Source organism: Etheostoma cragini, chromosome 1 (genome assembly GCF_013103735.1).
Source record: "Etheostoma cragini isolate CJK2018 chromosome 1, CSU_Ecrag_1.0, whole genome shotgun sequence".
NCBI classification, from domain to species: domain Eukaryota; kingdom Metazoa; phylum Chordata; class Actinopteri; order Perciformes; family Percidae; genus Etheostoma; species Etheostoma cragini.
This window is the reverse complement of record NC_048407.1, coordinates 1,495,100-1,507,523: the sequence shown is the minus strand read 5'-3', so window position 1 is coordinate 1,507,523 and position 12,424 is coordinate 1,495,100. Positions and strand designations below refer to the sequence as shown.

General features: G+C 41.9%; 1 protein-coding gene across 2 annotated transcripts in view; it reads right to left on the bottom strand.

Moving 5' to 3' along the window:
• The window catches only part of adamts18 (ADAM metallopeptidase with thrombospondin type 1 motif, 18), a 57,774-nt gene that overhangs the window by 40,714 nt on the left and 4,636 nt on the right, over window positions 1-12,424 (bottom strand). The window contains exons 4-5 of one of the 2 annotated variants that reach the window (XM_034874465.1): window positions 1,559-1,841; window positions 219-433 (exon numbers count right to left, since the gene is read on the bottom strand). In XM_034874465.1, the coding sequence (XP_034730356.1) occupies window positions 219-433; window positions 1,559-1,841 (498 nt within the window). Of the gene's footprint in view, window positions 1-218; window positions 434-1,554; window positions 1,842-12,424 lie in introns of both variants that reach the window. The other variant, XM_034874475.1, reaches the window with a different exon arrangement.

Here is a 12,424-nt window from a genome sequence, read left to right as displayed (position 1 = left end):
CCCCCCCCCCCCAGCCACTTGACCCTTCTCAATCTCCCGTATTACATAAACTGAGCAGATTTCCCTTGCGTCTTCGAGCCATCACTATCTCAAATGTTTAGTTGATTTAAGTTTCTGTGTTTCAAAGAACATGAAAAACCAATTACATTTATGAACTACATGTAAAAATACATGTTATGTGCAAGCCCTTCCCTTCTCCTCTCTTCTCCCACCCTCACCATATTCATGACGGTGAGGACGTATGTGGTGACGTTGTCCCTGCCGTGTTTCTCCAGCATCTTCCTGTCTGCCACCACCAGGGTCTCCACATTTAGACCCCCCACCCTGTTGGAGTTGATGGGCGATCTCTTTGCCCTTCCTGGTCCTTCCGCCTCGGGTATTGCAAACTCATCAGGCATGATGAAACTGTCCTCAGCAGGAGGCTTGGGAGCGTCTAGGAGGGCAAAAAAAGGAAGGATGGAAGGGAGGAGGGAGTATGGGGGAGGGAGATAAAGACAGAGTGAGAGAAAGAGAAAGAACTCGGCAGTGAGGGTCAAATGAATGAACTGTCTATTTCCTGGCTCGTGGCGGGTGAGAGGAGTATAGCCTCTGGTGTTGAAAGGACAGGAAATTCACTCCCCACACTGCTTCCTACCTCTCACCACCAGCCTGTGGGCTGAGTCGCCTCAGGCTGATCCAATGATACCTGTTACAAAAGACACAGGGCACTCAAAAACATTTACCAAAGACACAAGTCTTCATAATGAATGTGAATGAATGTGTTTAAGAATATGTGCATCCAAACGGATCCATTTCAAAAATGACTCAACACATTACTTCATATTCCACGCCTTTAGGTGGCGCTGTTTCTACTACAGTAACTCCCAAAATTATGGAGAAGAAGAGGCAGAGCATGCGCATAAATCTTGTGTGCTCTATACAAACAGAAAGTAGAAGAAGAATCCAAAACACAAAGAAGAAGACTGCGTTAAATGGCTAGTGCTCGTGAACCAGAATCGTTGGTGTGTTGTTGGGGGACGACGTCACGTGGTAAGAGGTCCAAGGCTGGAGGTCAAAGGGTGTGGTGAGGACATATGAGTGTGCTGCTTCACCGTCCAACCAATGACGCAAGGCCACAGTACTTTTGAAATATTTCCCCTTGGGACGAGGTTTCAAAAGAGTGCGTTTTTTAAGTGGTGCAGGAGACGTTTGGACGATCGGCCAAAACGGCGCACACCGTGCGTGGGCACCCAAAATCATTTCCATTTGGATGGCCCCTTAATTTACACCTTTGTCCCATGAAGTGGTGATAATATTGCAATAATGCTGGGACAAGAATTTGTGTTATAGAATACTTTGGTGTATATACATATATGTATGTATATACACACCACATTGTCCATCAGTTGTTTTTTCTGTGACTGAAAATTTGACTAATGTATTATTGGTACATTTTGTAAAAAGGGTGCATGGAATAAACGGACAAGTCAACATACAGTTACTTTACTTCCTCAACATACATACACACTTACACACATCAGATGGTAATGCACAAGGAATATAAGGTTCCCTTACATACATTGCTTGCGGGGTCCGCAGAAGTGTTGCCTCTGCAGCTTTCCATGCTGGTAGTCGTGGTGATGATGCTGCTGCTGATGATGATGAGGATGGTGATAAAGGTGTGGGTTGTCAGTTGTGGAAGAAGCGGTGCTAGATCTTCTGTGGACAATGTGTTCCGCTGAGCGTTTGTAGACGACATGCGGGTGGTGGCCATCGGGGGGGCTGTAGTTGTGTTGTGTAGCCAGGTGTTGGGGTAGCGGGGCGATCAAATACTCCTCCTGAGACACACGGATCAAACCTGACTGGAAGACATGGACAATAAGTGAAAACTCACAAACATAACACAAAAGTCCTTCTATGTTGTACATGGTGTATATGAGGTGTTTAAGGGCTGCTTGATTATGGGGGGGGGGAAATAATCACAGTTACATTGGTCAATATTAAAATCATGATTATTTAACATGATTACTCATTGATTATTGGAAAGATGTTGCATTTACTGAAGACAAAAAACAAAGAAACCCTTAAACCAACCAACAGTAAAACACCTTGGAAAGTGAATTATTTTTTTCTTTTTCATTCAGAACAAGATAAAAAAAGTTTATTTGCAAATGTGCAAATAAAAAAAAAAAAATTTAGTTACATTGTTTCATCAAATTTGAATTATTGAACACTTTTCAGTAGTTACTGCTTTCAAAGAAAACAGACAGTTGCCATAATGATAAAAAATCCTACATCCATATCATGTAGCATCGCGCCATAGTCATGCAGCTCACATACTGAACAAAAGCCACTTCTACACACTGGTGTCTGATAGCACAGAAGGATCCATTCTACAACCGTCGCCCCCCCAAGTGAAGCTACAGTGCAGCTGAATGAAGCCAACACTCATTACTACACACACTTCACTTCCAAACCCAACTCGATCAGCTCCATCTACAGTTACCTCCTATCCTAACATTAGGCAGATGTGCACAGTGCGAGAGCATGCAGCTGTTGGGGAGACGTCTTTTATAGCTGGAAGACAGAATAGCGCAACATCACTCCTTTCATAGGGAGCTGTGCCTCGTTTTAAATTCCTTTAAAGAACATCTAGTTGTGCACCTAGACTAGGGTAACATTAATTTACTCAAAGCAGACTACATTGCAGTACTTGTTGCTTACATGTTCATATCAAGTACAACACCGTGCTCCGGGCTTTCTTTCACAAATTAAAGTTTATTGGGTTATTTTTAATTTTTTTAAATTACACTCAATTTCAAACAGTTGACCAATGCACATTTTGGAATTGGATTGGTTTATATGCTTTTTGATGGTATATATTTTCACACCTGAGGAAGGTCAACTTGTGGGCTGATTATATAGAAAATAAAAAATAAAACATTCACTACTTTATTTATTCCCTGACACTTATCACACATTTCTACATTAAAATAGTCAAATAATGTTTACCTGAGTGGACACATGTGGCTACATTCATTTTTCTACACGGTTTACTGGTGACACCAACAACCAGGTTGACTTTACTGCTGTAGAAAATGGGAACGTTTGAATGGATTCCGCCTTTGTTTACATCAAATGTTACAATATCTTTTAACAAATATCTTGATATTGCAACAATATTGGAGGTTGGACAATAGTTACTGACTAAGTGAGTAAAGGATAAGTAAAAGGCCAGCTGATAAGTCTAAAGCAAATTACAGTAACATGTCCGGCGTGTACCATATTGGCATATTGGCATACTAGCACATTGGTTTGGGTCTCAGTTTAGTTTGAGTGGCCTTAGCTGCCCTCGGGACTGAGAGACTGAGCTACTGGACCTTAAACATTCCGTCTGACCATGGAATTCTACCTAATTCCCTCCTCGACCAACCAAAAGCACACTAAATAGCTGTGCAATCAATCAGAAACACACACATCCATAAGAGCATACGCTTACTAAACATACCAAAAACATCCACTCACTGACCCAATAACCCCTGACCTTTGTGTCTGTGTGTGTGTGTTTGTATGTGTATGTGGGTGTGTGTGTGGGTGTGTGTGTCTGACCCCATTCCCCCCCCCAGAGTAGCAGGTGGCAAAATAAACAGAGAAGCAGTGGCAAGGCTCGTGTTGTCAAAACAGTGCCTGGATACATGGCAGGCTGCCATCATCAGCCCCATCCATCCCTCTGATCATACATCCTTCTATCTTTCCATCAATCCATCGCTCTAGCCTTCCATCCTTTCCATCCATCCTTCCATCCCTCTGACCGTCCAGCTGCCACCACATCTTTCACCAGTTCATAAATCATCTTCTCCATCCATCAGTATTTTATGGTGCGATGGGAAGTTTTGCAGGAAGTTGACTGTCATCTTTCATTATTTTGACTACATGTAAGGTCCACATGGTCCAGTGGTTGGGAGTTTTTGTTCTGCAGTGTCAATGGTTTGAACCCCGGCCCATCAATACCTGTCAAAACAACTCTGAGCTAGATACTTCACAGCTACCTGCTCCAGCAGCAACGCATAGAATGGCTGAACCTGCAAGCACAAGGCTGGAAGAAAGATATCCCCCTGGGTCATGAATAAAATATATCATATCCAACTCTTGAATTAAAAAAAAGAAGCTCCTCTGTAAAATGTCTGCACATTCCCAAAATAGACAAGAACTGAAGGAGGTCAAAGAAGGTGTCTCCCATCAGCACACCCTGCTGTCGCCTCTTGTTAGCCCATCTTTTCATCTGTCTCTCTGTCATTTACAACAGACCTGACCTGAATAAACACACCTTATCAAATAATCTTCTTTTAAAGATGAAAGGCTTTTATTTTATTCCTTTTTGACAGCTCCTCCTGTCAAACAATATGAGTGTAATCATCCCCCACACTGGGAGATCATTTCATAATTTCTTCTCCCCCGTTACAACATTACACTGACTTATTAAGATGACATGATAATACAACTCCTAAACCTTAATAGGCGATTATTTTGAATTGTAATATCTAATGTAATTGTCTTTGCAGGACTTATCATCTGATTTGCCCTCATTCACAGGTGTTGTAAGTAATGACTAACACCTAACCTGCGTGGCAACCACTGCATTCCAGCAATTACACCATGAAAGACAGTTGGGGCTGAAGTTACTTCATTAACTCACAACGTGTCTGGGTTAGGGTTAGGGATACGCTCTCATTTTGATCCATGCAGTGGTGTGCACCAGCTACAGGGAGGATGGTGTCTCAGCCACGTAAACGCTACCTGAAGCTTTTTCTTTTAGTCTCTCAACAACACATGCATTATCACGAGGGTTCAAAACTACAATTCACTACACATACTGCACAAAATTATATACGCAACACTTGTTTTAGGTACACAAAAGTCTTATTTCTCTCAAATATAGTTAACATTATTTTGTTAGTGACCACTTCTCCTTTCCTGAGATTATCCATCCACCTCACAGGTGTGGCGTATCAAGATGCTGATTAGACAGCATGGCTGTTGCACAGGTGGGCCTTAGGCTAGCAAAATTCTTTTTTTTTGGGGGGGGGGGGGGGGTCTGAGAACCAGCTAGAAAAACTCAGCATCTTGATCCACAACACCTGTGAGGTGGATGGATTATCTTGGCAAAGGAAGAAGTGCTAGCAAACACAGATTTAGACAAATTTGTGAACAATAATTGAGAGAAATAAGCCTTTTGTGTACATAGAAAAAGTCTTAGATCTTTGAGCTTAGGTCATGAAAAATGGGGGGGGGGGACAATAGCGAAAGTGTTGTTTAGTTATTTGTGGGTTTTATCATTACTTCATCATTTCAACTACTACAATTTTATCATGTTATCTGTATTTTTTTATTATATGACATTTTCTTCTCTTTCCTTGTTGGATTGAGTTTTGGGCTTTTGTGTTTATGTGGTTTTGCATTAAGGACTCAGCCTGAGTATATGGGGCCAATGCTCTACCAGGTGAGCTACCTGGGTGCCCCCTGACCTTGTTTGATTGATTTATTTCTAAAAGCATGTTTTCTCCTTTCTTCATGTTTATTTAATTGTTTATTAAAATAGTGTATTAAACGGATCCCCATTGGCTGATGCCCTAGCAGTCAGCTACTCGCCATGGGGTCCCCACTGTCGCTAGCAATGTTGAATTGGGACAATTCTCAAAGTGATTAGTAACGATTCTCTCCAACCAATCAGCAGTCTGCAGGTTTTCACATCACCTTTTGGAGCCTCGACGGAGGGGGGACTAAAAGAAGTTCCTGTTAGCAGGTACCAGGAACGTTTTTGGTAATGAAAAACCAAAAAAGGCGAGTAGAGTTGCAGCGACGCCATGAGGTGCTAGTTCTCACAGAGCAGCCCAGAACAAGTCAAGCAGCCCTGTTTTTTGCAATTTTTATAATTCTTTTTTTTTGATGCAGATGACAAAATAACCAAGCAATAGTCCAAATGACATAAATTTAATAATTACGATACTTCACTCAACATGTGTGAGTCAACATAATATAAACACTTCCTGATGTTTATTGAATGTTTAAGCTTTTTAATTTTTTTTTTTTTTGCTCTTAGCTTTGAAAATCTCAGACCAGATGAAACTGGTACAGACAGCAGTTGCAGTGATGCGTGAACGTTGCGGTTTTTGGTCCAGACAGGGAGTAAAAGGAAAAGAATATGTACATGCATGTTTTAGAATATTAAGCAGCTTGCAAAACAGTTCTGCCCCCCCCCCCCCCCCCCCCCCCTGTGTCAAGTATAATTCTCAGGTGCTGGCCTATACATTTAATGATGTGAGATGAAAAAGATGGATGAGCTGTATAGAGTTTCACAGAGTTCACAAGCGGCGGAGAAAGGCCCGCTGTACGCTCATACAGCAGACCTCTAGTTATCTTCACACATTAACACTTGTAAGATCTGGCAAGATTAAAGGGATGAACACTCCCTGCTAAACACCACTTTACTTTCCTCCCACGTTCACATGCACACTCACACATTTCTCTCTCTCTCCCTCTCTGACCTCACACACAGATTCACCTCCAATCAGCAGCGGTACTCTTTCTACATGAAAAAAACCTCAGGACTTTTTCCCTTTCGTTGGGTAAAGCCACTCCAACAAAAAGTTCTCTCTCTCTCTCTTTCTTTGGCAACATTACGGTTTATGTCAGGGGAGACAGCATCTTTAGTCTGTCTCTGTATAAACTCTAGTCTCTTTTAAGGTTCCCTACCATGATATTATAAGGCAAATGAGTAAGTGCTTACATGCTGTTAAAGACTGGTGCCGAGCGGCGAGAAGCCCCAGAGTGGTGATTACTCTGCTCTAAAGCACATCTGCACTCCAGCTCAGCAGAGAATCATGTGAACAGTGTGTGGCGAGGGGGAAGAAATCATACAGGAGCAGGCCCCTCAGGCATCAAACTTATTCAACAGAATCCCAATCTGAGTAATTACAGTTTGCTCAAGTGAATTATGTGTCTTCAAAATGGTGTAAGAACTGTAAAGAGAATAGATGGTAATTTTGGATAGTGACAGGTTATGCCCTGTCATTGCATCGGTTAAATATCTCCTCCTTTAACTTCCAGTGACTGTAGCATTTATAGAAATAAAATAGGATTGGGGAACTGCAGCCAGGCTGTTTGCAACCACTCCATTAGAGATAGTGTGTTGGGATAACCCTTGTCATGTACAACTGAATAAGATCTCAATGAGCCAATAGCCTGGGGTCTTCTAGTCCTTGTTTGGGCTCACTAATCTTCTTTGAACAACCTACTGACACCATCTTAGCATGTCTATGGAACAAAGCAGAGGTGGGCACACACAAAGACAGAAACTGATGGTGCTGGTTGAGTCTTTTGTCATTTGGAACCTCTGGGCACGGTTCCACTCGGTATCCCGTGTACACCACAGGGAACAGGAGGACTACTCCCACACCAGCCCATACAGATAGAAATGTCCTTCTTCAAAGTGCCATTAATTGCCCTTAACTTGGGTTACAGTGCAACTGTAACACATTTACTGACTCGGAAATTCTGCGGTGCTGTGATGCAAATTATGTGGAAGTGTAATTTAAAAATGAACTAAAAGCAATGCGGTAATTTGTTCAATCAAAACCTTTTCATTTTCTAGCAATAGTACCTGGAGCTGAAAAGGTGGAGGGTACCGCGATGAGAAGTCTGCTATCTAGAAATATCTTGTAAAGGCTGAGATCCATCAAACAAACATAAGAGAACTAGCAGCGATGATGGCCATCTCGTCACTTGTGTCGGGCCAAAAAGTTGTACTTCAACACACACAGGACTACAGCCAACAGCAAACTAGTGTGCATGTTCTACACCTGGGTGAAAGGAAATAACTCCATACCAGATGGTAACTGTTCCCTGTATTAGTCATTAAAAAATACAAACTGTTGTTTTTATTACATATTTATTGGGCTCCTTTAAGAGAAGTCCTAGACAATGGATACATAGCTTATGTGTCAGCAGGAACCAACCTTTATCAACTTTATTTGATTATTATTTATTCCGGGTACTAGTGGTACTTACCCCACCTTTCTCTAATCTCTACAACCGAGAAGAGAAAGTGCAAAATTAGCACACATTAAATATTAATCGTTTTCAGAATGGCCACAATAATCAGACCCAGGCTGAACAATACTAGAAATTATGTAGAAAAGCACAGGACAGAATTGGACCACTCTCACTATTTAGCCCAGATTGTGTTGCCTACCAAGAACTGAAATGCAGACCACGTGGATTTTACTACAACGGGATTGTTGGGGCTGGAAGGTTGCAATGTGCTTACCTTGCACAGCCGCTGGATTTTGCGAGGTCAAATTCTTGCATGATCACATATCCCTTGAAAATCCATCTTGTCAGGTTTCAAGTAATGTGTTTGTGTCCGGACAGCAGCAGTACGAACCAATCAGGGTCTGGCGAGGATCTACTGTCAGCTACGGGTGTGGCTCGGGCATGTGTGAAGGATGAGACTGTTCATCCAAAACAACAATGCCGGACGTGATAGACAGATGGTTTATCCAATAACAAGCAAGGTATTTTTTTAAAGGGTGTGCCCTTTCCCAAACAGTTTCCAATCACGGCTTCTCGAGATGTTCTATCTGGTTAGGTTAGCTATCCACAAGTTGAGGACTAGATCTTTAACATTTAAACAACAAGACAAAACATAGACAAAATGAAAAGACAAGAAACACATTGACACTCCTTGTCAACCAGGCAGTACCTTATTGTAAGTCTGATCAGTTTTACCACAGCACCAGTGAATGTAGTGCAGGTCAGATTTGATGTATGGGCTCAGTTTGTAGAAGTTGCAGTATCCACTTGAAGACCTCAACACCAGCCATTAGTCTTGTGTGAGAAAGACCTTGCACAGAATAGAAAGGACGTACAACCACACACACATTTACACACACACATGCACACTTTCTGTTTTTTCTCTGTTTTTTCTAGCTTATACACACACAACATCCCACACCCATGCTGAGAGTCCGACCCCCCCCTCTGGCTGGCATCTAACAGTGGGCACTACATCACTGTCAGCATCCAGACCACCAGGGAACGACTCCGGGCCACTCTCCTCTTGTAGCGCCAAGCTCTGAGCTCCTCTGTGGCCCAGCCCAGTCGTTGAGTTATGGCCAAGCTAGAGAAGCATATTGTATCAGGGAGACGTTCCAATTTGTCGGCCTTTACAGAAAACAGACAGGTACAAATGGCCCAAGTTCCAGCTAGAAATCGGTCATTCAAGTGTCATTTTAATACTTCGAAAGCCTAAAGGATTTGGAGCACACTGACAAACACACACACACCATATGCTACCTCGGTTCCCAGCCCTGCGGATGAGTATTCACATATTGTCTCTGTTCCACAAGGAGTCTAATAGGATAACATCTACACATGTTAAATATTCAAATAGAACAAGTGTTTAAATATATGCCTTTTGGCAAAGTTGTTTTATTTTCCAGCTATAATGTCCAGACACTTTTTCAGATATTTGAATGGCATTTCCAAATCCAATATAGCCGTTTTGAGTGGAAATGACTTAAATCATCAATTGTTCCTGTAATAAATATTCAGTTTTAGAACACAATCAAAGACCTTAAGTGGCTACAATGCCACTTTTGCAGGAGAAGATGTCACATTTTCCCAATAAGTAATGGAGCTTGACCTTTCATATGTCCTGCCTAGGCCACAGTACAGGCAGCATCAATAATGAGGCCTGGGAAAAGAGCAAAGAGCATTCTTCGCACCACAGGGAGCCCCATGCCTGGTAGAGACAGACAGAGTTCGTAGGTTGAGCTCCCCTCTTACTAACAGCCACCGATGGTTGCCACAAGACACTGCACCGTGTCAACGACGGCCATCAGACAGGTTGGATCTTAGCTGCCTGAAAAGATGAAGGGGACAAACTAGTGAAAAGACACTTTCTCTTTTCTTACACATGTGGGTGCAAACACATTTAGGCTGTAAACTGCAGGGGGATTCTGGGTCATTAGGCCAACTACTAACACACAGCCAAGACGTCTCACGCGCCTATGCAAAACCAAACCATTGTAAAGCATGTCACCACATAGAAGTGTGATTAGTTTTAAATGTGTACTAAAAGTTAGATTACTAGAAAAGCACACAGATTTAAGAGATGTTACTATAGAAATGTAACGGAGGTGCTGAGCCAAATCACACTGCATTAGACCGATCATAGTCCGACTCATTGGAAGTACATTTCCAGGATAAAGCATGACAAGTCTGCTCTCTGTGTGTTACTGGGGTTTCAGGAAGGAGGTCTAACAAACTCTGAGTCTCCGTTACTCTGAGGTGAGTCACCCTGAGGTGGGAATTTCTGAGTTTTCAGATCCAGAACAGCTGATTTGAGTTGGTTCAATCAACTCCGAGTATGTTCACTCAGAGTTGAGCGTGCACCAACCAGATAAAAAGGCAGCATAAATAGAGCCATGATCCTACATTTCACCATGGCAACAACCACAAACAAACTGGTCACAGGAAATATGCACATAAAGCGAGTTTGAACATATTTCTTTTTTATTTAATTAGTTAAAAATTATCACAGCGGTTGCTGCAAAAGAGAGAGAATTTTCTTGGGAGAATATTGCCGCTTGAGTCAATGCGTAAATTCCAATATAGTGTATTAATATCATACTTAATCTAAAGTATAATATTACATTTAGGTGCAACCCTGTGGGAGAAAAAGTACTAGACCAATTAATCCCATTCTGAAGCTGCAGCACCATCATTAACAGAATTATAATTCATAATATTTTATTTCAAAGGGTTTTATATATACATGTTTAATGGCTCCTACTGGTGTGTGTCCAGGGAACTCTACAAAAAAAACATATTTCAGAGCGAGTCACACTCTCCTGATGGCGCTTTGCCATATAGTTTTACTAATATTACTTTACTAATATGCTCTGCATCAACAAGGTTGTAAAGGCAACTGCCGTTTTCAAATAAAACATTGCAGACCTTCGTGGTTCTTTCAGGGAATGAAAGGAACTGATCTAACTGGGACGTTTTGGGATAGCTGTGGACAAAGTACACAAGGCAATACACTGGTAAGAGCAAATTACGTTTAACCATGTATCCAGCTAATTGAAATAGCTCACGTTACTGCACTGTGTGGCTGCGTATGGAGCTAAGCGCCATGTAAGTAATGACCTAAGGTGTTATTTAAAGCAGTCATACAGGGCAACTTTAGAGTGTATTTCTTAAAGTCACAACTGTTAACGGCATTTGCAAATTTTAAGATCATCCATGAGTCTAAGATGTGGCTGCATGAGCTACATTCACATTACACAACTTTCAAAGTCGTCAGACTGCTGCTGTGTTCCCGCAACAAAACTTGCTGACTCGTATTTGGTTGTCGTGAAGTCATTATGGTTTTCCCACGACATGACTGACCGGCGAAAGGGGCTCACACGCCACAAGCTCTAACTATGTTTTGTCACAAAAACACGCGCAAGAACTGACATTGGAAATTATGTAATACCGTGCTCAATTTCTTTGTTGTGTGTTGACATTGTCGTTAGCACACATGTTCACAACAGAGACTGTTTTCACCTAGATATGTGGAATGAGTCTGCGAGGCAATGACTAGCCTCTCAGGGCTTTGAACAGTTCACACATTGCATTCGAACCCCGATTTGCGAGGCGAGAGAAAACCACTGATTTGCCTCTGATTTGGGGCTTTTGTCAGGGAGCCAGCGAGAAGAAAAACAGGGCAATAGTCGTGTAGTGTGAACTCGGCAATAGCTAGAATATAATTTTTAAATTCCAATGCTGACATCTGCAGGTACAGGGATTTCAGATAAGTCAGAAACATTGGTGCTGAGCAGATTTCCCTCAAAATATTTAAAGCCACTCAGAGTATAACAATTATGCAATATATCCTAATGGAGTATATCCAGGGCTAAAACTATAAACAATTGGACGTCTGTTAGTTTAAAAATGCAATTCTAAGATGTTAGCTTTATATCTTGATTTTCGAGAAACATATTGACACATTAATCAATAAAAAAGAGAAAAATTCTAAGAATTGTGGTGCCTTAGATGACTGTAAATCCTGTGGTGTATGTATCACTGTTTGGATTATTTGTCTACCGTAGGTTGTCATTTATTCATTCACAAACTGCAAACTTTGTCCAAATTGTAATTACATTCCGAGGTTATGTAGTGTGACTACTTTTCTCATGGGCACCAGCACAGGCCCAGCAGCGCAGGTCTGGGATCTGGCCTCGTCACCCCAGAGAGAAGAATTCTATCCTGGGAAGGGGTTGGAAGGACAAAGGGGAGCAGTAAATCACTTCTCATTTCTGCATTCACATGAGTTGCGAGCCACTCTGCACTCTCACTACATACTAAGAACCTGTGAGAGTCCAGGTTGACACCCCTC